This window comes from Geotrypetes seraphini, chromosome 2 (assembly GCF_902459505.1).
Source record: "Geotrypetes seraphini chromosome 2, aGeoSer1.1, whole genome shotgun sequence".
Taxonomy (NCBI): Eukaryota; Metazoa; Chordata; class Amphibia; order Gymnophiona; family Dermophiidae; genus Geotrypetes; species Geotrypetes seraphini.
In genome coordinates this window covers 310,037,922-310,065,805 of record NC_047085.1, presented here as the reverse complement: position 1 = coordinate 310,065,805, position 27,884 = coordinate 310,037,922, and the positions used below count along the sequence as shown (strand labels likewise).

At 42.2% G+C, this 27,884-nt stretch overlaps 1 protein-coding gene across 2 annotated transcripts in view; it reads right to left on the bottom strand.

Moving 5' to 3' along the window:
* The window catches only part of LOC117353728 (tetratricopeptide repeat protein 30A), a 183,397-nt gene that overhangs the window by 42,085 nt on the left and 113,428 nt on the right, over positions 1–27,884 (bottom strand). For both annotated transcript variants that reach the window (XM_033929974.1, XM_033929976.1), the window contains 3 exons: positions 24,267–24,343; positions 17,848–18,058; positions 10,047–10,118 (listed from right to left, as the gene is read on the bottom strand). In XM_033929974.1, coding sequence (XP_033785865.1) covers positions 10,047–10,118; positions 17,848–18,058; positions 24,267–24,343 — 360 coding nt within the window. The remainder of the gene's footprint in view (positions 1–10,046; positions 10,119–17,847; positions 18,059–24,266; positions 24,344–27,884) is intronic.

Here is a 27,884-nt window from a genome sequence, read left to right as displayed (position 1 = left end):
ATTTCATTTATTTCATTCTTCTTCCAATCATAAATCTACTATATAAAATTTATCAATTCAATTATTTATCATGATAGGGGATTCTAAAAAAGTCCACATACCAAAACGGCACTCAAAACCCACTCAATACTGACCTTATAAATTTTAAAACGTATTGCTGAATTAAAATGCTTTTATACCATAAATATTTCAGCTATTCTCAATTCATTTAGTTCATTAAATTCCTTGCAAGGAGCAAGAGAAGATTGGTTTTCTTTCTCTTGAAGAAACCCCATTATGGGGAAATCTGCTCCATAATCTTAGGCTTGTCCCTATAGCACAGTTACTTACCGTAACAGGTGTTATCCAGGGACAGCAGGCAGATATTCTTGACTGATGGGTGACGGCACCGACGGAGCCCCGGTACGGACAATTTTAGAGTGATTGCACTCTAAGAACTTGGAAAGTTCTAGCAGGCCGCACCGCGCGTGCGCGAGTGCCTTCCCGCCCGACAGAGGCGCGCGGTCCCCAGTTAGGATAAGCCAGCTAAGAAGCCAACCCGGGGAGGTGGGTGGGACGCAAGAATATCTGCCTGCTGTCCCTGGATAACACCTGTTACGGTAAGTAACTGTGCTTTATCCCAGGACAAGCAGGCAGCATATTCTTGACTGATGGGTGACCTCCAAGCTAACAAAAAGAGGGATGGAGGGAAGGTTGGCCATTAGGAAAACAAATTTTGTAAAACAGATTGGCCGAAGTGTCCATCCCGTCTGGAGAATGCATCCAGACAATAGTGAGATGTAAAAGTATGAACTGAGGACCAAGTAGCAGCCTTGCAGATTTCCTCAATAGGAGTGGAACGGAGGAAAGCTACAGACGCTGCCATAGCTCTAATCTTGTGGCCTGTGACAGAACCTTCCAGTGTCAGGCCCGACTGAGCATAACAGAAGGAAACGCAAGCGGCAAGCCAATTAGACAGGGTGCGTTTAGATACAGGATGACCCAACTTGTTAGGATCAAAGGACAAAAACAGTTGAGGAGATGATCTGTGAGGTTTGGTGCGATCAAGATAGTAAGCCAGAGCACGTTTACAATCCAAGGTATGCAAAGCCTGTTCACCTGGATTAGAATGAGGCTTTGGGAAAAAAACAGGTAGAACGATGGATTGGTTAAGATGAAACTCAGACACAACCTTAGGAAGGAATTTTGGATGTGTACGGAGAACGACCTTATCATGGTGAAAAACAGTGAAAGGTGGATCAGCCACCAGTGCATGGAGCTCACTGACCCTCCTGGCAGAAGTGAGAGCTATAAGAAAAACCACTTTCCAAGTTAGAAATTTAAAATGCGTTGTGGCCAAAGGCTCGAAAGGAGGCTTCATTAACGCAGAAAGAACCACATTAAGATCCCATACAACAGGAGGAGCCTTAAGAGGTGGCTTCACATTGAAAAGGCCCTTCATGAACCTTGAAACTAAGGGATGAGCTGAGAGGGGTTTTCCATGAATCGGCTCATGAAAAGCTGCAATAGCACTAAGGTGGACCCTTATCGAAGAGGATTTAAGACCAGAGTCAGATAAGGACAATAAATAGTCCAACACCAGTCCCACTGCTGTAGATATGGGATTATGGTGATGTAACAGGCACCAGGAAGAAAAGCGAGACCACTTTTGTTGGTAACATTGAAGAGTAGACGGCTTCCTGGAGGCATCAATAATAGAACGGACAGGCTGAGACAGGAGAGCATGAGCTGGAGTTAGCCCGAGAGATACCAAGCTGTCAGGTGCAGAGACTGTAAGTTGGGATGAAGTAGTGTTTGCTGATTCTGTGTAAGCAGTGAAGGAAACAGAGGAAGAGGTATGGGTTCCCTGGAACTGAGTTGAAGTAGAAGGGAAAACCAATGCTGTCTGGGCCACCGTGGAGCTATGAGAATCATGGTGGCTTGTTCCCTCTTGAGCTTGAATAAGGTGCGCAGCATGAGCGGAAGAGGAGGGAATGCATAAAGGAAGAGATTGGTCCAATCCAGGAGAAATGCATCGGGTTCCAGACGGTGAGGAGAGTAAAGTCTGGAGCAAAACAGGGGCAGTTGATGGTTGTGGGGAGCTGCAAAAAGATCCACTTGAGGTGTGCCCCATTGGGAGAAAATGGACTGGAGAGTCGAGGAGTCGAGAGTCCATTCGTGAGGTTGAAGAATTCTGCTGAGATTGTCTGCTAAGCAATTCTGTTCCCCTTGGATGTAGACTGCCTTCAGGAATAAGTGACGAGCAGTCGCCCAGGTCCAAATCCTTAGAGCTTCCTGACATAAGGGATGGGATCCCGTCCCTCCCTGTTTGTTGATATAGTACATTGCAACTTGGTTGTCTGTGCAAATGAGAAGAACCTGAGGAAACAGGAGATGTTGGAAAGCTTTGAGGGCGTAAAACATCGCCCTGAGTTCCAGGAAATTGATGTGGTGTTTCTTTTCCTGTGTGGTCCAAAATCCCTGAGTTTGGAACTCGTTCAAGTGAGCTCCCCATGCATAGGGGGAGGAATCCGTGGTAATGACCAGTTGATGAGGAGGTAGATGGAACAGTAGACCTCTGGATAGATTTGATGATTTCAACCACCAAAGAAGCGACTGTCGAAGAGACGAGGTCACAGATATGTGTTGTGAACAAGGATCCGTCGCTTGTGACCACTGAGTCGCTAGGGTCCATTGAGGAGTACGCAGGTGGAGACGTGCGAAGGGAGTGACATGTACTGTGGAGGCCATGTGTCCCAAGAGCACCATCATGTGATTCGCAGAGATGGAAGGTTGTTGGAACACCTGCTGACAGAGATGAAGGATGGTGTGAAGGCGGTTTGGAGGAAGAAAAGCCCTCATCTGAACAGTATCCAGAATGGCTCCAATGAATTGAAGTCGCTGAGTTGGAATGAGGTGCGACTTGGGTAGATTGATTTCGAACCCCAACAGTCGAAGGAAGTAAATGGTCTGATCCGTGGCTTTGTGAACGGACTGAGGAGAAGGAGCCTTGATGAGCCAGTCGTCCAGGTAAGGGAAGACTTGAAAGTTGTGGGAGCGGAGATAAGCTGCGACCACAATCAGACATTTGGTGAATACCCTGGGCGAGGAGGCTAGGCCGAAGGGTAGCACCTTGTATTGGTAATTATGTTGGTTTACAAGAAAGCGAAGATATTGTCTGGACATCAGATGAATTGGAATGTGAGTATACGCCTCCTTGAGATCGAGGGAACATAGCCAGTCTTCCTGAGAGAGAAGAGGATATAGGGTGGCAAGAGATAACATCTTGAACTTCTCCTTGACCAGACATTTGTTGAGCTCCCTGAGATCTAATATTGGTCTGAGATCTCCGGTCTTTTTGGGTACAAGAAAGTACCGGGAGTAAAATCCCAGGCCTTGCTGGTCCAGAGGAACTGGTTCGATGGCATTGAGAAGAAGGAGGGATTGAACCTCCTGAGCGAGGAGGAGGGACTGAGCCTTGTTGGAAGCAGACTCTTTTGGCAGACTTAATGGTGGAGGAGTCTGAAAGTTTAGAGAGTAGCCGTGGGCGATTATAGCAAGTACCCACTGGTCGGAGGTGATTGCTTCCCAGCGAGATAGAAAAACTTGTAGTCGACCTCCTATGGGCTGAGGCAGAGGACATGAGGGAGGAAGACTGGCAATGTTCTGGAGAAAGGAGTCAAAAGGGCTGTGTCGACTTAGGTTGAGTAGCCGGTTTGATAGTAGGCTGCTGTTGTTGACGAGCCTGTTGCTGCTGCTGACGCTGTCTGCGAGGTTGAGGAGGATGAGGCTGGGCCGGCCGAGCAGAAAACCTCCTTTGATATGAAGATTGTTGCCTGAATGGACGAGGAGGAGGAAGTTTCTTCTTGTTTTTCAACAAGGTGTCCCACCTAGTTTCATGGGCGGAGAGCTTTTGTGTGGTGGTATCCATGGACTCCCCAAACAGCTCATCCCCTAGGCAAGGCGCATTGGCCAGCCGGTCCTGATGGTTTACATCCAATTCTGAGGCCCGCAGCCATGCCAACCTTCTCATTGCTACAGAGATAGCAGTAGCACGAGATGTCAGTTCAAAAGTATCATAAATAGAACGGACCATAAACTTCCTGAGTTGCAGAAGACTAGAGGTACATTGCTGAAAAGCAGGAAGTTTCCGGTCCGGAATATACTTTTGAAAAGAGGTCACCTGTTGAATGAGGTGCTTCAGGTAAAACGAGAAGTGGAAAGCGTAATTACTTGAACGGTTGGCCAGCATGGCATTTTGGTAAAGACGCTTTCCAAATTTGTCCATGGCCTTTCCTTCCCTACCAGGAGGGACAGAGGCATACATACTGGCTCCTGCAGTCTTCTTTAGGGTTGACTCTACCAACAGGGATTCATGGGGAAGTTGGGGTTTGTCAAATCCAGGGATTGGAATCACTTTATATAGAGATTCTAGTTTTCTTGGGGCTCCTGGGATTGTCAAAGGAGTTTCAAGATTCTTATAAAAAGTTTCCCTCAAGATGTCATGGAGGGGTAACTTTAAAAACTCTTTAGGAGGTTGGTCAAAATCCAAGGCATCCAAAAATGCCTTGGATTTTTTAGAGTCAGACTCTAAAGGAATAGACAGGATGTCTGACATCTCCTTTAAAAATTTTGTGAAGGAGGAGTGCTCTGGCTTAGCAGTAGTATCCTGCACTGATGGATCCTCCTCATCAGATGTGTAATCCTCCTCGGTACCGAGGGGATCATCCGAATCGTCCCACAAATCAGGGTCCCGTACCGATTGTAAACGGCCCTGGGAAAGTGGAGTCGATGTATCAGCATGTTTAGTCTTGCGTACCGATTTACCAGACCGAGTGGAGACGGTACCAGGGGAATGTAGTACGGTACGGGGTTCAGAGAACGGTACCGGTTCCGACCCCGTAGGAATAGCACGCCGTTTTGGTTCTGCTGACAGAACAGGCATGGACAAAGATTTATGCGGTGCCGAAACAGTCGATGCCAATAACAGAGGCTGTTCGACAGACGGCACCGAAGGCTCAGTCGGTACCGACACTGGAAGGTTCGGAGACAATAGAGCCGGGAGCAACTGTTGAAGTTGCTGCTGAAGCTGGACCTGGAGGATAGAGGCAATGCGCTCATCCAACGTTGGTCCCGATGGCACCGGTACCGGTTTTTTCTTGCTCGGTACCTTCGGTGCCGCTCGACGCTCGGGTGAAGTCGATGCCGATGAAGAGGCCGAGACTTCAATGGGAGCGGAGCGTTTATGGGGCCGGCGCTCAGTCTGCAGGACTTGGCTCACTGCATGCTCGACTGGCTGGCCTAGAACAGTAGGGGAAGGCTTCTTAGCCGGCTTACCTACAGGAGTCGACACCGCCGATGGATCTGGCGGTGCCGAGGTAGTCGGAGTCGATTTGGAAGAAGTCGTCGACGTCGATACCGGTGCAACTTCCATAGCGGTACCGAAAAGGATCCGCTGCTGAATTTGTCGATTTTTTAAAGTTCTTTTTTGTAAAGAACTACAGCGGGTGCAGGTTTCAGCCCTATGATCCGGACCCAGACACTGGAGGCACCACTTGTGTGGGTCGGAAAGGGAGATAGGGCGTACACACCGTTGACACTTTTTGAAACCCGGTGACGGGGGCATGAAGGGAAATACTGCTGTAGCAAAATCGAAGCCCGAGGCTTCGATGGTGCCAACAGGCCCCGCCGGGTCAGATTCGATAAAAAATATGAAAAATAAGAATTTTTTTTTTTTTTTTTTTACACAAAAGGTAAAAAAGAAGGAAAGAAATAAAATATGAAGAGAAAAATACGCGCGAGCGGGAAGGCAAGTGAAATAGAAAAAAACTTCCAACAGCCGTTGGAAACACGCGTCTTCTTAGCTCCGCGGAATTAAGAAAACTGGGGACCGCGCGCCTCTGTCGGGCGGGAAGGCACTCGCGCACGCGCGGTGCGGCCTAGCTAGAACTTTCTAAAAGTTCTTAGAGTGCAATCACTCTAAAATTGTCCGTACCGGGGCTCCGTCGGTGCCGTCACCCATCAGTCAAGAATATGCTGCCTGCTTGTCCTGGGATAAATATAAAATTCAATAAAATACTAATTGGGATATACTCTACTGTCCATTTTGACTTTTCTAAATGGTTTTGTGTATGTATATTTAATTAATAAACAACCATTTAATTTTTTTTGGTCTTTTCTTATCAAAATTACAGTCATGGTCATCTCTGATTCAAATAAAATTAAACACAATAAAAACAAAACTACCTTGGATTGGTCCAGATATCGCAAACCTTCCTAGGTCAATTACCCTTAATTCCGGTGATGTTCTGCTAATTGAATCTTTATTTAGAGCAGTGGTTCCCAACCCTGTCCTAGAGGACCACCAGCCAGTCAGGTTTTAGGGATAGCTCTAATATGGGGCAGATTTGCATGCCTGTCACCTCCACTATATGCAAATCTCTCTCATGCATATTCATTAGGGTTATCCCAAAAACTTGACTGGCTGGTGGTCCTCCAGGACAGGGTTGGGAACCACTGATCTAGAGTGTTGGGAATCTTTTTAGACTCCTCCCTCTCTTTCTCCACTGTCAGGTAAACCATCTGATTAAGAAATGTTTCTTCAGTTTGCGTACACTGAAAAGTGTCTGTCACCTATTTTATCAATATCATTTTGCTATTTTGGTCCAATCCATCATTTTTGAACAACTGGACTATTGTAATGTCATTTACATGGGTTTGAGCAAGGGAAATGAAAAAAGACTCCAGTTAATTAAAAAACAACAACAAAAAAACGCTGCAAGATTGATCTTTGGTAAAACAAAGTATAACTATGTGTCACCTCTGTTAAGGAGTTTGCATTGGATTTCTTTTCAATTGAGAGTTCAGTTTAAATGTGCCTGCATAGTTTAAAAAAATCTTACATGGTATCTTTGATTCGTTGGTACCTCTAGCTTTAAATTCTTCGAGATCTTCAAGTTGCAGAACTATCCATGTATTTAAACTTTCTTTCCCCACTGTAAAAGGTGCCAGATCTACCTTGTTTCCCCGAAAATAAGACAGTGTCTTATATTCATTTGGGGCCTAAAAAAGACACTAGGGCTTATTTTTTTAAATTTACATGATCATCTCTCCCTTCCTTTCCTTCACCCCAATTCTTCCTCCTTACTTGTCCCTACATGTGCAACATCTTTCATCCTCTCTCACACATTCCCCTGTGCCTTCCCCTCGGCAGCATCTTTCTATCCCTCCATCCTCCCATCCCCCTGTGCAGCAGAACCCTTGCCCAGTTCCATCCTTCCCTCCCTACCATCCCTCATGCAACAGAATCCTTGAGCACCCACCGCCGCCGCCCCCACCGTGCACCAAAGCGCTGCTGACCCTCCATCCTTCCGTCCCAACCAATCCCCGCCGACCACGATCATAAATACCTTGCTGCAGAGGAGTGTCGGGCCAGCAGTACTCACAGGCTGCTTCACGGCCTTCTCGCTGGGATTGTCTTTGTACTGATGACGTTATCAGTACACAGATGGCCCCAGCGAGAAGGCCACGAAACAGCCTGTGAGTGCTGCTGGCCCGACGCGCCTCTGCAGCAAGGTATTTATGGTTACGGTCGGCAGGGATCGATTGGGAGGGAAGGATGGTCAGTGGGGGTTCGGTGGCTCGGCGGCAGGGGGCAGCACAGCTGCCTATGACTAGGGCTTATTTTCAGGGGTAGGGCTTATGTTAAGACCTACCCCGAAAATCATGCTAGGGCTTATTTTCAGGGTAGGTCTTATTTTCAGGGAAACATGGTAGCAGTAAAATTATTCATTCTTTCCCCTATTTACTAACGGCAATTTGGAACGATCTACCTTCTCAAATAAGATCCTGTCTATCCCTTCAAGTTTTTTGAAAAATTCTGAAAACTACTTTATTTCCGTGTTTTCTAGCATATAAGTTTCCTTGATCATTTCTTTCTATTAACCACAACTATTGTTAACTGAATTGAGCCTTGTTTCTCAGGGATGACTCAGTATACGAGTCCAAGATTTAGTTTAGTTTAGTTAGCAGAGAGCAAAAGGGCAGATTCTTCTTCTCCACTGTCAACTCCAAACTCCATTCTTTCTATCTTGCTGCACCATATGCCTAGAACAGAGTGCCTGAGTCAATACATCAAGCTCGATCTCTAGCAGTATTTAAATCCAAGCTTTCAGGCTGCTATCAACTCCTAACTCCCACTCACCGTATGATATCTATCATTCTTTCTGCAAGAAACTTCCCAACCCCTATCTGTTCCATTTGTTCTGTCTGTCCTAATTAATTATAAACTCTTATGAGCATGGACCGTCTATTACATGTTGAATGTACAGCACTGAGTACGCCTTTCAGTGCTATAGAAATGATAAATAATAGTAAGAACATAAGAATAGCCTTAATGGGTCAGACTAATCATCCATCAAGCCCAGCATCCCCTCTTCACAGAGGCCAATCCAAATCACAAGTACCTGGCAAAACCCCAAATAGTAGCAGCATTCCATGCAACTGACCCATGTCTGTCTCAACAGCAGACAATGGACTTTTCCTCCGGGAACTTATCCAAACCTTTTTTAACTTCTTTAACTTTTTTAACTTCTCTAACTGCTCTCACCACATCCTCTGGCAACGAATTCCAGAGCTTAACTATTATGAGTGAAAAATTATTTTCTCCCATTGGTTTTAAAAGTATCACTCTGTAACTTCATCAAGCATCCCATAGTCTTTGTAAATCTTGATGCAGTAAAAAATTGATCCACTTGTACCCGTTCTGCACCACTCAGGATTTTGTAGACTTCCCTCAGCCATCTTTTTTTCCAAGATGATGAATCCTAACTTTTTTAGTCGTTCCTCATATGAGAGGAATTCCATCCCCTTTATCATCTTGGTCGCTTTTCTTTGAATTTTTTTCTAGTGCCGCTATATCTTTCTTGGATAAGGAGACCAAAACTGAATACAATACTCAAGGTGAGGTTGCACCATTGAGCGATAGAGCATTATAACATACTTAGTCTTGTTAACCATCCCTTTTCTAATAATTCCTAGCATCCTATTTGCCTTCTTGGCCGCCGCACATTGGACGGAAGGCTTCAGAATATTGTCCTACAATGACACCCAGATCCTTTTCTTGAGTGCTGACCCCCAAGGTGGTCCTTAGCATCAGATAACTATGATTTGGATTATTCTTCCCAATGTGCATCACTTTGCATTTGTCCACATTAAATTTCATCTGCCATTTGGATGCCCAGTCTTCCAATTTCCTAAAGTCTTCCTGCAGTTTTTCACAGTCTGAAATACTGAGGAGGCTGAAGGTGGTTTTCCTCAACAGGAAAAAGTAGAGGAAGAGATAGAGTGTATTGAACAAAGTAATGTGAGGCTTTGTTGCAGTTTACAGTGTCTGTTGCAGTGGATGGAGAGGCCTCCAACTTTGTCTTCTCCTGGTGAGTAGAGGAAGACAAAGGTACATTTCAGCTCATGTTGATAAGAGATCTACATCAAATTTCTGAAAATATGAAAGCTGGGAGAGTTTTGTTTGTTTCTTTTTCCCTGTAGGGAGAGGGCCCAATAGAAAGAGTACTGAACACTTTATAAATATTAAACTGCCTTAGATGATCAGAGATGAATGAAAAAAGGACTTCCCAGGCCAACTAAATAGGACAGCTTTTCAAAATATGGTTCTTTTTTGGTTTTTTGAGAAGCGAGTAATGGAAAAAGGAATACTGGAGCTCCAAGACTAAAAAGAAAAGTGGTAAAGGGAAAGGATAGAAGAAATCTTCTTTTTGAAGGAGGATTGCTAAGTTAATGCTGGCCTACCACAGAGCAGAACTTACTATCGGTGATCTAACTCAGAGGTTTGAGTCTGGAACAAGCAAGAATGAAGGAACTAGTTGCTCCTAAATATAACTTTACTTAGCTGTACTTATATAAAGGGAAATGAACATAAATACATAAAGAGGCTTGCATCTGAAGGAGAAAGAACAAGTGCATCATGGAGAATATAAGGCTTATAACTCATATATATCCTTTCTGCTGACTGCACTATGAAAACACCTTCTACTAGTGACAGCACTTACCTCTTCATTTTGACTAGTCATGATATAGGAAACACAGAGGTTTGCCAAGATGATGGCACTGACATTTAAGATCTAGAATATCAAGAAAGAAAAAAGAGAGAAAAGCCTGTTTTTAATTACTATACTGTACAAATGGGTTACAAAATCACAAATACAATGGAATCATATAATAGAAAGGGTTTTGTAACTGTTAATAATTAGCAAAGGCATTTTCTAAATTATGAATGTTATGGCTGTATAGTCTCAATCTTATTGTTCTTATTAAATAATTTTATAAAATCACTGGTGACTTGGGCTCTTTACATTACTTTTAAGTTTGCATTTTGAAACAGAAAATAATGAGATAATAGGCATATACATTTACATAAAGCAAAGATAGCTGCCATCCTTAGAGTTTCCATACCAGCATCACCAGCTAATAGAACCATAAAGGGGTAAATTCTATATATGGCACCCCAAAAAAATCAGCATGGAAAACCCCCTCACTTATTGCTATTCTATAAACTGTGCCAAAAATTATATGCGGTTTATAGAATAACTCTTTAGCACCAGAACTCATGACTAAATTTAGGCATGACTGTTTACACCAACTAGAACTGGTGTAAATCTTAATGCCTAACTTAAGCACAGATTGGATGTATTCTATAACAGTGCATGTAAATTTTCAGAATGCCCAGGCTCCTCCCATGGCCACCCCGCCTTTTTCGTTCTACACATTAGAATTTATGTACACCTCTATAGAATACACCTAAAAAGATGTATGCATAAATTCTAATTAGTATCAATAATTGCTTTTTAGTGGCCAATTATCAGCACTGGTTCACTAATCGATTAAGTTGATTATGCAAATTGGGCAGTGCACTCAAATGTGCTTGCACAACTTAAAATTCTATACACAGAATTCAGGGGAATATAACATGCTGCTTGAGTAAGGGCATCCAGAAAATTTATGCAACATTCAGCCTGACAACCTTCTTTCACGTTTGTTATAGCATGATAGGACAGCTGTGAGAAACAGTATATTTCACTGTATTCTGAAATTCTGTATCTATTCGTGCAAGTTACCAAAAAAAAGCATGAATAAAATGTTTCCAAAGCATCTGCAGTGATGTGAGAGAGTTTTTCCCCTCCTGATTTCTCCTGTTATTGCATATATGTCACACTAAATGTTTTTTGATCTTTAAACAAAATGTAGTATTAGACAAAGAGAACTTGAGCAAACACTTTAACAAAAATTTTTAAATTATTACTTTATTGACTTAAGAAACAATGTTATTCAACACCCATGTCACCCATGTGAAAAAGTAACCAGCCTTCAGCAGACATAACTGGTGTATTTAGATTTTAACAAAGCCTTTGATAGTGTTCCACACAGACGTCTAATAAATAAACTGAGTGCCCTCGGGATGGATCCTAAATTGATGGGCTGGGTCAAGAACTGGGTTGAATGGAAGCCGACAGAGAGTAGTGATCAATGGAGATCGCTCTGAGGAAAGGGATGTTACCAGTGGTGTGCCTCAAGGTTCTGTTCTTAGGCCTATTTTTTTTTAACATTTTTATAAATGATACTAGCTGATCACCCGACATTGCCCGGATATTTATTAATCCCAAAGTGTCCCATCCCACACCCACATGTCCCACAGGAATGTCCTTCTCTAAGGGGCTAAACTTGGATTTAAACAGCATCAGGGGTGTCAGTATTTATCTTAGTGAGGCCGAAAACTAATATCTGTCATTTTCAAAGTCACCCTCTTCCTACCCCCACAGTGTTTGTTCCCAGATAGTAAGTGATATGTATAACAAGTTTGGTTGAAATCTGTCCATGCGTTTCAGAGTTATGCTGGAATATACATACACACATCCGATTTTATATATATATATAGTTAGATTGCTGCAGAATTTGCCTATTTGCAGATGATACCAAAATTTGCAATAGAGTTGACACACCGGATGGTGTGAATAACATGAAGAAAGACATGGCGAAACTTGAAGAATGGTCTGAAATTTGGCAGCTACAATTTAATGCTAAGAAATGCAAGGTCATGCATTTGGGCTGCAAAAAAAACAGAGGGAACGGTACAGTTTAGGGGGTGAAGAACTTATGTGCAAGACGGAAGAGCGCGACTTGGGTGTGATTGTATGTGATGATCTTAAGGTGGCCAAACAGGTTGAAAAAGAGACAGTGAAAGCTAGAAAGATGCTAGGTTGCATAGAGAGAGGTATGGCCAGTAGGAAAAAGGAGGTATCGATGCCTCTGTATAAGACTCTGTATAAGACTCCGCTTACAAAACTTCAGCCGATGACATCCGCTGGGATCATGTCCCCTGGTCCGACCACTTCTTAGGGGCTTTCTGTCTCCACAACTTCATGTCGCACTTTGGGGCTCCACCCCACATTTCCAATTCCATTACCTACCGCAAAAAAATTACGAGCGATCTGTTCTGGTCTAAATTTCTCAACCTATTCTCCTCTGCTCCTAAGCCTGCAGACTCAGAAGCTAATTGGCATAACTGGGTTGCTCTCTCTGAGTCCACCTACCACTCCCTCGCCCCTCTCTCCACTAAATCCATCTCCTACCCCCGCAAAGCCCCTTGGTACCTCCCATATCACAGAGAACTAAAGCAGAAATGTCGAGCCCTGGAGCGCAAATGGAAAAAATCTAAATCCCCTATAGATAGACAGTCCTGGAGAGTCAATATTAAGCTGTACAATACAGTGCTAAAAAAAGCAAGGAAGAACTTCTACAGCGACAAAATCTCCAGATCCAACAACCAGAGTGGTACACTATTCAATATCTGGCGCTCCTTAACCTCCAAAAAAGACCCCATCTCGCTCCCCTCCTCTCCCTCAGCCGATGTTCTGGCAAAATTCTTCAACGAAAAGGTGATGTTCCTTTCCACCTTCAGTCTCCTACAACTCCCTGATACCCACCGACTCCAATTCTACCCAAACGGTCTCCAACCCTATCCCAGTTGACAGATCCTGGACTACCTTTGAGCACGTTTCTGAATCCCTGGTTTTCAAACTCTGCCTCAAACTGAAATCCTGCAACTGTTCCTTGGACCCATTCCCCTTCTACCTATACGAGAAAATTCCCGCACTGGCCATCTCTTCTATTACCAAACTCATAAACTACGCCCTATATTCGGGCCTTTTTTCCCCAGAAATGGGTCATATTGCCTTGACCCCCACTACTGAAAAAAATCTGACCTAGACCCTTCCACACCATCCAGCTATCGCCCAATAGCAAATATCCCTCTCTTAATCAAGATGCTAGAGTCCATCATATCTACCTAACTCTCATCATACTTAGAGAGATTCTCTATTCTTTCTTACCAATATGGCTTTCGTCCCAACTTCAGCACCGAATCCCTATTGACCTCTTTGATCTCAAAGGTTCAACAACTTTATTCTCAAAATAAGTTTGCCGTCCTCCAACAATTCGACCTGTCCGCCGCTTTCGACGTTGTCCATCATGATATTCTCGTTTACCAACTCTCTGAGATAGGCATTAACTCCACAGTCCTAGACTGGTTCTCAAAATTCCTACATTCTCGTTCTTACGCTGTCAACATGAATGGCACCTCATCCTCCCCCTGGAAACCGATATGTGGAGTCCCGCAAGGTTCACCTCTATCTCCCATTCTTTTCAACATTTATATGACCTCCCTAAAACCCCTCCACCTATCCCCCCTTGAAACAATTTACACTTATGCTAATGACATCCTCGTCCTCCTCGAGACTGATTCGAACCTCACCAACCTTTCTGAGAACATAGCCTCCTGCATAATGAACCTCCAATCCTGGGCCCGCACTGTTCAAATGAAACTAAATGAGTCCAAAACAAGACTCCTTTGGCTTGGTCCGAAACTAGACCAACTACCCTCCTCCATCTCACTACCCTCTGGCTCCACTCTGCAGCTTGAGTTCTCAAGCAAGGTTCTGGGTATCATTATTGATTCTACATTGTCCTTCAACGACCACCTCAATTCCTTGGTAAAAAAAATGCTTTTTCAGCCTTCACATGCTGACGATAGTTAGATCCTGTTTCCATCAAAATCACTTTACCGTCCTTGTCCAATCCATCATCCTTTCCAGATTGGACTATTGCAACTCTATCTACTTAAGCCTAACTAAGAAAAACCTTCATAGACTCCAGCAGATTCAGAATGCCACGGCCAAGCTTATCTTCGCAAAAAGTAAATTTGACCATGTCTCTTCACTTCTGTCCAAGCTTCACTGGCTACCGATAATCGCCAGGGTCCACTTCAAATGCGCCTGTCTAGCTTTCAAAATCCTACACGGCATCCTCCCTCCCTGTATCCCTCTTTCTTGGAACTCCTCAAACCCTAATACCACCCGATCCACTCACAAATTAAAACCATCCTTCCCCTCATTAAGAGGCATTTCCCATACAGGAAAACTATGGACCTCCCTCCCCTTCATAATCACCAAGTTCTGGAACAAACTTTCCTCCCCTCTTCGGAACCTGAGCTCTCTCCAACTTTTCCGCAAACATCTGAAGACCTGGCTATTCTCAAAAATCTGATACTTATTCCATCTCTGTCATTCTAAGCCCTCTAAAAACTCTTCATACTTGGACCTCTAACCCTTCATTGTAGTTCCTTTCTAGCCCATCTCCTGTAAACCGTGCCGAGCTCTACGAATGTGGAGATGATGCGGTATACAAACCTAAGGTTTAGTTTAGTTTAGACCTCATTTAGAATATTATGTACAATTCTGGAGGCCGCAACTTCAAAAAGATATAAAAAGGATGGAGTCGGTCCAGAGGAAGGCTACTAAAATGGTGCGTGGTCTTAGGCATATGGGGACAGACTTAAAGATCTCAATCTGTATATTTTGGAAGAAAGGCAGGAGAGGAGAGATACAATAGAGACATTTAAATATGTACGTGATGTAAATGTGCATGAGTCGAGTCTCTTTCATTTGAAAGGAAGCTCTGGAATGAGAGGGCATAGGATGAAATTAAAATGTGATAGGCTCCGGAATAATCTAAGGAAATACTTTTTTACAGAAAGGGTGGTAGATGCATGGAACAGTCTCCCAGAACAGGTGGTGAAGACAGAGACTGTGTCTGATTTCAAGAAAGCCTGGGATAGTCCTATGGGATCTCTTAGAAAGAGGAAGAGATAATTGATGGGCAAATTAGATAGGCCATTTGGCTTTTATCTGCCATCATGTTTCTGTTTCTAACTTTGTTTGGCATGCATTGACTTACTCGATGCTGGAGATGCCAGTGATGTATGGTGAGACATGGGAATGCTTCTTAGCCTGTTTACCAGATCATGCTGGCACTGGTACCGATGAAGAAGACATCGAACAATGCACCAATGTTTGTGTCAGCATCGTTGCGGCTTTTTTCACATCAGATGTGGCAGACATTGTAGATGGATCTTAAGGTCTGAAAAGATTTTTTACTATTGTAAACATCAAGCCTTCAAAGAAAGTTTTTGTAGGTTTGAGCAACAAGAGTCCACTTGGTGCTCAGGACTAAGGCACTGAAGACACCAATTGTGTGGATCAGTGCTGTTATGGCCTTGTTGCATCAAGAACATCTCTTGAAGCTGCTAGAAGGCTTTGGCATTGAAAAATAAACTGCCAATGCAAGATCAAAGGAGTCAATTTTTTCTCAGTTAATTGATCTTGTGACTGAAAGATTCGATGCCTTTGGCTGCAAATATGGCTTGATAGAGGACCAAAGATCTGAAAACACATGAAAGAAAAATTCTTAGAAAAAAATCCCGAACAAAGAGATTTATCGCCAAATATATTTTATTGAGCACCAAATAGAAACAACAATCCGAAACAAGAACAAGGATCAACAAGGCAGCTCAAATTTTGTACACCAAAATCCATCACAAGTATTACCAAGGAAAATAAAATAAATGAAATGAAAAATAAAACAAGAAGTCACAAAACTTCAATAAAATAGCACAACTGGAAAGACTCCAACGACACACATCTCTTAGCTCCACGGAAAAATAAGAACTGATGGTCCTGTGAGCCAATGTTGGGCGGTAAGGCACTCATGCATGTGCATTATGGACAGCAAAGTGACAGTACACTTTAGCACTGTCTGTACTGGGCTCCAAGGATGATGTCACCCATTTATGAGAATATGATGCCTGTTTGTCCTGGGACAAGTATTTATACAAATTTAACCTGCTCTTTAGCATGCTTTATTTTGTGCACAGATAAAAGGTGTCACGTACATGTAATGTAGAAGGCTTAATAGTAAATAAATATTTTTTGAAAGAGGAACATCAGAAATATTAACCATCAGTAAGCAGAAGTTGTATTCTCCCTCTCACCGAGATTCTCGGAGATCTCCGAGATTCTCGGCGAGAGGGAGAATTAGAAGGCCTTGAGCATGCGCAGATGCATGCTCAAAGCCCGGCAGAGGCAGGAAGTTCTTCAAGTGGCACCGGCATGTCCTGTGGGCTGCATGCCAGTGCCAGACGGGGGGGTAAGTTTCAAGTTGTTCGGGTGGGGGATGCCGGTTTGAGCGGGGGGGGGGGGGAGGGGGGAGCAGCGCCGCTGGCTTCGGGAGGGGGGGTTGGAACATTTCAAGCGAGTTTTCATTATTTCTATGGGGAAACTCGCTTTGATATACGAGTATTTTGGTTTACGAGCATGCTTCTGGAACGAATTATGCTCGTAAACCAAGGTTCCACTGTATGCCTATGCAAGACTTTATGCCTTAACCTACATATGTAGATTTCCATATTAAATTCTCTTTGTGAAAGATGCTTCTTTTTTGCACTACATGAATGTGATGCTGTGAGCAAGGGCAGGCTTGGGGCCTGGACAAAAGGACACCACACATCAGGCTAAGGTGAACAAAATTAACATTAATTAAGGCTGTTAGGAAGGAAGGTCCTGTTTGGTTCACAGGTGAAGGAGAAATCAAATGCAGAATTAGTCCTTGAATACTGGAACATTCTCTGTGGTCTGCTCTTGCAGGAGAGCTGCAGGCACTACAGTCTCTTGATGAGGCAATACCTTCGCTTGGCTCTTTGGATTTCCAGATTTATCAGTAAAAATCTTAGCACTTCACCAGCCAGCCTACCAAAGACTGGATCTAATATGCAAACTAAAATGTCCCAGTTAAACTTGGCCTAACTGTTATGTGGTAGAAGCATATGCTATAGACCTTCGCCCTGGGGCCTCCCTAGCCCAGCTGTGCCCTGAGCTTTTATATTTCCTAGTTCCTGTCTTCCTAGTCCCACCCTCCTGTGTTTCAAGCAGGGACTGTCTCTTTCATGTTTGTTGTACAGCACTGTATGCGTCTAGTAGCGCTTTATTAATAGCAGAAGCAGAGTCACTTTCCCCTTGGGCGGGACTATGAATTTTAAGGTGGTCCTGACAGTATGAGGGAGTGTTCTTAAGGAAAAGTGGCATCATCCTATAGACTCCCTTATAACATGTAAGATATTTCACTATATAAGAGGGCTTAGGATGAAGTTAAGTGGTGATAGGCTCCGGTATAATCTAAGGAAATACTATTTTACAGAAAGGGTGGTAGATGCATGGAATAATCTCCCGGAAGAGGTGGTGGAGACAGAGATTGTGTCTGAATTCAAGAGGGCCTGGGATAGGCACGTGGGATCTCTCAGAGAGAGAAAGAGATAATGGTTACTGCGGATGGGCAGACTGGATGGGCTATTTGGCCTCTATCTGCCATCATGTTTCTGTTTCATCCCATAAAGACAAAATTTAAAGCACAGTCCACAATTATACTGAAATGTTCTTAACACAATACTGTAGAATATATACTCACGTTATCAAAATTCTTTTTAACAATTGGCTCATAAAAGCCAATTGCTTCTTTATATTTGTTCTCTTGCATGAAAAGAACATGAGCTACATTCAGTTTCCACACATCATGTTCATTGCAGAATTCTACAGACTTGCGGAAGATTTTTTCCACCATCTGATAATTCTCCAAGTTCCAATAGATTTTGGCTTGTGCCATCAACACTGGAATATACCTGAAAACGTTTGCACATATTAATATTCTGGACATAAAACACCTTGAAAAATACATAAACAATAAACTGGAGATCAAGATCTGCCAGAGGGTTTACTTTTCTATTTTTTCTCAATTCTTTATTCATTTTTCATCTTACATCAAGTACACAATATTACATTAATTGAATTATACATTTCACTTGAAATTCTTTCTATTATCATCTTAAATACATAAATTACCTCCCTCCACCACCCACCCTTTCCACAAATATTGTAATCAAAAATTTCATACAAATATAACATTCATAATTATTGATTATATCTTTCATATAACTATATACTAACCCCCTTCCCATAATCATGACTGAACTTTCAGTGTAAAATAGTGTCTAATCATTACAATAAGTCATCAATGTCACCCAAATCTTTTTAAAATTAGTATAATTCCCTTTTTGTATGGCAATTGTTCTTTTCATTTTGTATATATGGCATAACGAATTCCACCAGAAGGTGTAATTAAGTCTAGTGTAATTTTTCCAATTCCTGGTGATATGTTGAATGGTAACTCCTGTCATTATCAATAAAAGTTTATTATTGCTTGATGAAATTTGACTTTTTATTCTCATTGACGTCCCAAATAGAATTGTATCATAAGATAGAGCTACATGGTTCTCAAATAAACAATTAATTTGAGACCAAATTGATTTCCAAAAGGCCATAATGCAGGGACAAAAGAATATTAAATGATCTAGAGTCCCTGCTTCCAAATTACAATGCCAGCATCTATTAGACTTACAGCTATCCAACTTTTGTAATCTAAATGGGGTCCAAAATGCTCTATGTAATAAAAAGAACCAAGTTTGTCTCATAGATGCAGACACTGTACATCTCATTCTCCAAGACCAAATCCATGGCCATTGAGATCCCGGTGAGGATTCAATGTATAAATCTAACCACTATGAAACATATTTGAGTGGCTGGTGGCATTTCTGAGGGTCTGAAGATTAGTATTATTAGAGGGGGTAATTAAGGGGTGGTCACAAGTGGACCAGCCTCCCAGGAATGAAGGATAATTTTAAACTTTGACATTTTTCAGAATATGGCAACATTTGAATATTAATATAGAAGGAATGATGTTCACAGCAGTTGATCTTGGTTTTTCATGTATTGTGTTGAAACACTGAGTGGAAATACCCCTGAAGGGGTCTACGTTAAGTGTTTACTTATCACATTTTACTGGTTATAGAATTTATTTTGAGGTATTTGGACTGAAAGATTTGGTTATTGCTTAAATTCTAAATCACTAATGTATGAATTACAATATTTGAAATCTGTAGGTCACAAAGGGTGTCTCAGGTACTTTTTCTCCATTTATTTAAATATTGGTATTTTAATAATAAAAAATGTTTTAAAAATATTAATTTTAACAAATTAGTTACACTGTGGTATGAAATATTTTGGACTGACCCATTTTACGTAATTACCACCAATTATGTAGCAAGGCTGCAATTTAACTATGGTTTTATTTTCAAGGCAGACAAACTCCATGGGAATAAGAGGAATGACTTTCTGCGACTCTTGTGTGATGCCCTGGCTGAAAAAAGAGAAAGATTAGGTTCTTACCTAGATAATCTTCTTTCTTGTAGATGTGTCTAGTAGTCCTGAACTGTAGGATTTTGCATTTGAACCCGCAAATTACTTGCAGTAAACTGTCAATTATCTTTTCAACTCCACCTTCTTCCCAGGGAGCTGCTCCTGCCCCTTCAGTTTGTACAAAAGCAATCAAGTAGCACTGTAATGAAAGACATAAATCGGAAGAAGAGAAACGGGGAAGAATCTCTGACAGTACAATTTTGTTCTGCTCTGTAACAAATATTACAATGGATAACAAACTTTGCTTCTTCAACACTTTCGGGTGTATCTTACAGATTTTTGGCTGCTGATTGTTAAAATCACATTTAAAATTATGTATCAAGTACCTTTTTAACAAAAAGTACATTTTTCCATTTTCTTGTTATACTTTCAGGCTAATACAATTAATTCTTAGCCTATCTAATATAATAAAGAGCTAGTCGCGCATGCGCACTCCTATTTGCGTGTTCCGTGCGTGTAGGTCTGTGGCCGAAGGAGTGCGCATGCGTGCTAATATGTCACCAACCGATCGCCTCCACAGGCCGGACCGCAGCCAGACGGACTGCGGGAAGGGAAGGGAAAAGGGGGGGGGGAGAGCTTCGAGGGAGCCGGCTGTCGGCGGAGGCCAGACGCGGGCCCAGGAGCAAGTCCAGCTGTACAATCCTGTCCCTTAAACTCCCTGGCCGCCTAAGTTATTTTAATTTGAAATCTGCCGCCGCCGCCGCGGCTCTTCTCTCATCTTCCGACATAATATAAGTGCAGCTCATGAGAGGAGCTGCGGCGGCGGCTTTGAAAACGGCTCCCTTAGTTCTTCGCTGGATTTTTTTTTTAAGTTTAAGGCTGCCGCCGTGGCTCCTCTCACGATCTCGGCCTGTGTCAGAGAAGGCTTCCGACGCAGGCGGGATCGTGAGAGGAGCCGCGTCGGCATCTTTAAACTTAAAAAAAAAATCCAGCAAAGAACTAAGGGAGCCGTTTTATCTGCATGCTGCTACAAAGGAAAAGGTGAGGGGGAGGGAAATGCTGATGCACAGGGAGCAGGCAGGCATGGCACAAAAGGGGGCAGGGGCATTGGAAAACGGGGCTGCTTTGGGGGGAAGGGTGTGCTGGGGGCACACACCAATCATGGCGGGGAAGAGAAGGGGGCCACAGAGAGATAGGCAGGCATGGCGCAATGGAGAAATACAGGCAGGCAGGGTGCAAGGCAGAGACACAGACAGAAAGAATGACAGACAGACAGACAGCATCCAAGCACAGAGAGAGAAAGGAAAAAAATCCCAGTCGTCTACTCTAGCACCTGTTGGACAGGGGGAGAACGAAAGAGGTGCTGCTGGACAGGGGGGAGGTAAAACAAAGGGAGAAGGGCTGCTGCTGCATAAGGAGAGCAGTGAAGGGGTGGTGGTGGACACAGGGGAGGTAAAAGGAAGGGAAAATGGACAGGGGGAGCAGGCAAGGGGTGGTGATGGACAGCCAAGGAAAAAGAAAGGCAGAAAGAAAAAAAGCAGTTAAGGAGAGAGAGAGAAAGAAATAAAGACAGACACACACACATATGTTCTAGCACCCGTTAATGTAACGGGCTTAAAGACTAGTTTCTTAATAGACATATTGCTCACGTTATACCTTGCTGGATATAGTGTGGGCTTACATTCAGGGCAGGCTGCATAATGTCCATGGAAATGATGCAGTCTGGGCATGCTTGCACATGGGTTTGAATATCTCTTTTTAAATCAACCAACCAACCGCTTTCAAGAAGCGATCCTATCCCTAATGTTTTTTCCCTTTCTTTCCACCCCCTTCCTTTTTTTTTTTTCTTCTTCTTATCTCTAACAATGTAACTTTACCCCACCCTTCTCTTTTAATCACCACTTTCAAGTTCGTCTTGTCAATGTCTTCAATGTTCACTTCCCTTTCTCTTCATAGACATTACTTTTAAGTATCATTTTTATCTCTATTTTAGCATTTTATTGTAAACAGGCTAGAAACTCGTTGATGGTCGGTATATTAAAAATCAATAAACTTGAAACTTGCTTGCACATGGGTTTGATGTATGCTGCCTGAAAAGGCTATATAAAAGCAGTTCGCATACAGGGATAATCTTCATTACATGTCTGTCAGTTCGGGTGTATTTTTGATACTTCAAAGCTTAGTACTGTCTATGTAAGTAACTTAATTAGTAAGCCAGTTAATTATTAATTGCTACAGGATGATTTATGACAGCAGAAATGTCTCGCCAATGTTGCAACAGCTGTAATATATTCTGCTACATTTAAAGACACACCATGACTCCACTTGTTAAGAAAACATGAGAGCTATACTTCGGTTGCAAGATTGGTGATCAAGACAAACCATGGGCTCCTCAGATTTGTTGTGCAAGATGTACTCTTGATCTTACAGCTTGGCTCCGAGGAACTCAGAAGTCAATGCCATTTGCTATCCCAATGATATGGCGAGAGCAGAAGGATCACTTGACAGACTCTTACTTCTGTCTGACAAATGTATCTGGTTTCTCTGGTAAAAATAAGAAATCAATTGAATACCCCAATCTTCCTTCAGCTATGAGACCAATGCCTCATGATGACAATCTTCCGGTACCAAAGTCACCAGGGAAAAGGAGCTTAAATTAAACCAATGAAGAATCTGCAATGCACCAGCCAAGCACTGACAGTGACATTGATCCTGATTTTGAACCATGTATGTCTGGTGAGAGTGGGGATGGAACTGTACACATCAGCCAGAGATAAAATGGATAAGTGTTTATTAATTGAAAAGTCAATCAAACTATCTTTCATCAGGTATTGAGTCCAATCTTTGTTGCAGACCTGACAAGGTCCATGTTTCGGCATTAAAACACCAAACTATATTCAACTGGTTGACAAACTTCTTAGAGCATACAAAACCATGAAGTGCAACATGTCACTGAAGATGCACTTTCTACATTCACACTTGGACTTCTTCCCTGCAAATCTTGGTGCTATCAGTGACAAACATGGTGAAAGGTTTCACCAGGATATTGCGACTATGGAAAAAAGATATCAGGGCAACTGGAATTCATCAATGCTGGCTGACTATTGTTGGATTCTGCAATGAGAAGCACCAGACACTGAGTACAAATGAAAATCAGCAGGAAAACACTTTTATCCACGGCAAACTATCACAGCGTACCAGAAACTTTGTGCATTAAAACATGTTATAGTCAGGCAAGGATCCAAGATGGCTGCACTCTCCTGACATATGGAAGTTCTCCTCTTGGTTTTTCTTCACTTTGTTGTTTTCTTGGGGCTTCAAGGCAACTTTATTCATGCCGAAGTGACGTGGCAGGAGTGCAGCTGGTACCTCATAATGCCCCGAGCTTTGCTCAAAAATTTCTTGAAAAGAATACAGACTGAGATGACATCAGAGGGATGCTCGCTGGAGATGCCAGCATGGAGCAGAAGCACAGCAAAGCTCTCTGTGCTAGACACCACGCTGAGCCCCAACTGTAGAGCTCCTTCTCCTCAGCCACAGAGTGCCAGTTCCCTGAGGCGAGTTCAGGACACACCGATATTGGTGGAGGCTTTGTTGAAAAACAGTGGTGGCCCTGGAGTCTTCCTGGCCAGAGAAGGGTTCATCTAAGAACTCTGTGAGTCTACAAAATCTCAAGAAGGAGTTGGATCTTAATGGACAACAGGACTCAAAACCCAGACCACTGTGGTGATTGGAAATAAATAGATGCTCTGAGGAGAGCTGCTGGGTAGGAAATCTCACACATGCTTACAGGCCTTTTCTAGATATTTTTGGCTCAGCTGTGTTAGGTAATCACTCACACATGTGGCTGTTGTGCTCATGCTTGTAGAAGAACAATTTTCAAAGAGGCCATAAAGCACCAATTGGCACATAGATTAATTCAGACATTATTCTCTTAATTGTTAAAAGAGGAGAAAGCATGACTTAACAGCACATATCTAAGTCATTATGCAACAAGAGATAGTAGGATAGAATGTATGGGAAAGAAAATAATATGGAATGTTATCTCATAGTGGCAAAACAGGAATCCATGTGCAGGGTGGAATTAACTAGCAGCTGGATTTGCTTGGCAGATTACATGGTCTGTAATTAACTAAAAGTCTCAGCAGAGACACAAACATTCACATAGCTGGGTCAGTTTGGCAGACTATACTGGAGACAGGAAGAGTGGATGTTTGGGCAACTGCCATACTATTATTGCTGTCTGTTTACATTATTACAAAGCCTTGTGGTTAGACTTGGAAAAGGTGACTGACAGGAAGAAATACATAGAAATCCTATATGTTCTTCTGTCCAAGATAGGAAGAAGACACACAAAAAGACTGTTCTGGATAAGGAAGAATTTTGGAAGTGATTACATTTTGTTAGTAGCAGCTGGGATATATTCTCAGAAGAATGGACAAAATAACTAGACAGACGGTATAGAATGGATGGTCTTTTTCTGCCATCATTTACTATGTATGTTAGCATGTCATTATGAATTGTGAAAAACTAGTTTGCTGAGTAGACTCTTAAGACTTCAACCCAGAATATACAGAAGTGATATGCTTTTGAAAAATCAGAAAATAACCAACAAATCACAATTACTGTTCTCACTTCTCAAGGGCTTCATCATAATCATTCACAGCTTTCTTGACAGCATCGTCATCTCTGTTGTGTCTTGCTTCTTGTACCTAAAGAGAATGGTGTTGAAAACAGACACTAGTCAAAGACAAAGGTCAATTTCAATCTCTTTTTATGTTACCACAATTTCAGAATGCTTGTCATGATATAAACAATACATAAAATACACAATTAATTAACAGAGGACTTGAGCATTATTGCAAGATCATACACAACTGTATGTATGATTGTATAAGTGTGTTTCTCCTAAAATTTATGTGGCGTTATCCCTATGATTGATTATTAGTTGCTTTCCTATATGGCTATTCTGTACAAGGGTTTCACTTGTTTGTATTATCTGAAATTTATAAATAAAAATTTGAAAAAAAAAAACAATTAAAAAGGATTAATAACCAATATGTAAATAAGGGGTGTAACTACCATTAGGTGAGCCCAGCAAAATGCTCAGGGCCACCCAACTATAGGGGCCACATGAGTTATACCATCTCTCCTTCTCTCTCCTCCACTCCCACCCCATGCACTCAGTGAAAGCTGCCTCTCTCTCTGATAATGTGTTCTACCAAAGGTAGCATCTGAGTACCAGATTAAACAAAACATCTCTGAACAGGGATCTACAGCAGCAGAGACTCCATATGCTGGATTTAAATGCATTCTTTAAACGCATTCCTTAGATATTCCTAAAGAGGACTACATCATAGAACACACTAGCACAACTATTTCTTTCATACAATCGAAGTAAGGTGTGTCTAAAAGAGGTACCTTTCCTCTGCATGTCCTGCCTCACTTATGCAATTTTCTAAGAATAAAACATGCAGAGGAAAGGCTCTGTCTCCACTGCCTTCAACATGGCATCCCTCTGAAGCTCAAAAAGATGACTTCACCAGCGCTGACCAAACTACATTTAAATTCTACGGGGGAATGACTAAGCATCTTGGAGGCCTCAACACCTTAACCACTTCATAAATCATACCATATCCAGGTCTATGCCAAAGGCCTACTGAAAATCAGGCACTTAAAACTTACCAATTCTGCAATCTGGACCTATAAGGAGGCAAAGGCCATATCCTAACCCTTATCAAGACCATCCTGCAAAAAAATCCAAAATGTCTACCATCAAGAACTGTAAAAGTGCCTTCTGAGGTTCCTCACACTACATCCAAATATCCATCAAACTCTAATGTATGCCAATGATGTAGATCACTATAAAGCTTCCTCAAATATGGCTAAAGTAGTAAATGCTTGTACCAGTCCCAAAATGTGAAGATGAATGAAAATATCAAAAAACTGGACTAGTGCATAACAATTTCAATAACAATGCTTTCAATTTTTCATGAGTATGCCTCAGCCCCACCACTCCACCGCTGTGCTATCTTGTGACTGCGTGGAGATTTATGTGGCACTTCATCATCGGCTGCTCATATATTTTTGATTTTTATAGAATCGTGAAAAATCCTTCATATATACTTGAATACTTAAAAATGTTTTTCTTAATATAAAGAGTGATGTAAATACTTAGCTCTTATCAGCCAATGTCTGGGAGTCTAACCCGACATGTTTCGCACCAAATGGCGCTGTATCAAGGGTCTCCCTAAATACAAATTTAAAAAGACAAACAGTTATCCATAAGTTTTATGTAACTGTCCCTCAAAACCTACACCTTCAATATCATTTATTACTAGAAAAAATGTGTGCTTACCGAGTACGTGCTAGTCATCCGACTCATAGTATTGCTCAGAGTAAGATGGCCGCGGCGTCTAGCCTCGGGTTATATATAGTAAAAAACTACAGTCATTCATAATCCCTGCACCTCCCCCCAGGGCCTGATTGGATGGAACACTAACCTACCAGAGACATCCACTCTATCTCAGCATTCAAGCCAGAAGGTGCTACAGTATCTAATGAAAAGATAAACCTCTGCTCATTCTCATTAAGTTTATTATGATCTTAATGAGAATGAGCAGAGGTTTATCTTTTCATTAGATACTGTAGCACCTTCTGGCTTGAATGCTGAGATAGAGTGGATGTCTCTGGTAGGTTAGTGTTCCATCCAATCAGGCCCTGGGGGGAGGTGCAGGGATTATGAATGACTGTAGTTTTTTACTATATATAACCCGAGGCTAGACGCCGCGGCCATCTTACTCTGAGCAATACTATGAGTCGGATGACTAGCACGTACTCGGTAAGCACACATTTTTTCTAGTAATAAATGATATTGAAGGTGTAGGTTTTGAGGGACAGTTACATAAAACTTATGGATAACTGTTTGTCTTTTTAAATTTGTATTTAGGGAGACCCTTGATACAGCGCCATTTGGCGCGAAACATGTCGGGTTAGACTCCCAGACATTGGCTGATAAGAGCTAAGTATTTACATCACTCTTTATATTAAGAAAAACATTTTTAAGTATTCAAGTATATATGAAGGATTTTTCACGATTCTATAAAAATCAAAAATATATGAGCAGCCGATGATGAAGTGCCACATAAATCTCCACGCAGTCACAAGATAGCACAGCGGTGGAGTGGTGGGGCTGAGGCATACTCATGAAAAATTGAAAGCATTGTTATTGAAATTGTTATGCACTAGTCCAGTTTTTTGATATTTTCAATGATGTAGATCACAGCATTGTTGAAATTACTCCATCAATGTATCCTCTCTGTCCTAACCTTGCCCTCTTTTTTTTTTATAAATTCTTTATTGATTTTCAAACTACAAAGGCGCAATAAATGATTCACATTTTTGTTCATTATATAATAAGCGCAACAAATTTACAAATTATTACTGCACAAAGAAATTCCCCCCCCCCCCCGCTATTAAACAATTATATCAAAACCTACATGAAACTATTCATAAAATTCTCAGATCAATTCCAATTTCACTCCCTTCCCTTACCACTCCCTCCCCCCCCAATTTTATGGATGTTTGGGAGCCATTGGCTAAATTCTGTAAAGAGTAATAATTAATTTTATTTTATTGACAAGTAAATATACACATCCTAACCTTGCCCTCTTAAGGACCAAGCAGTAAATCAGAATCAAGCTGAATTTGCCACTGCCACGGGCCCCTATTGAAGCAGATTCTCTGACATTGAAAGATGCCCCTTTGGCAGACAAACCAGGTCCCCAATTGGGCACCACTAACACTACCAGATCCTGGAGACCTAGAGGTCAAAGATGAAACCTATATATAAGGATGTTATGGAGCCACAGTCAGTCCAAGACATCTATGTTTTCTGTTGCAATTGAAAAAACAAGAATCCTTGGTGATGGCTGCCTACCCTATCAGGTCCATGACTAGTTGGACCTATTGCTTTATCTCAGCAGAGGCTTCTAGCTACAGGCTTCATTCCCCCGAGTCCAACTAATTTCTGCTGAAAAAGTCTTCTTGAACACTGTCCAATCTGGCTATGTGAGCTGTAGGAAAGTCCAAGACATTCTGTTCCACCCTTTGCATCAGGAGTGCGGCTGCCTCTGCCACCACACACTACTCGTGCCTCCCTGCCTGCCCACCTAGGCCACCACCATTGCATCGTTGGACAAGACACACTGCTCTGCCATGAAGGAATTGCCTGGAAACTAATAGAGGACCTGC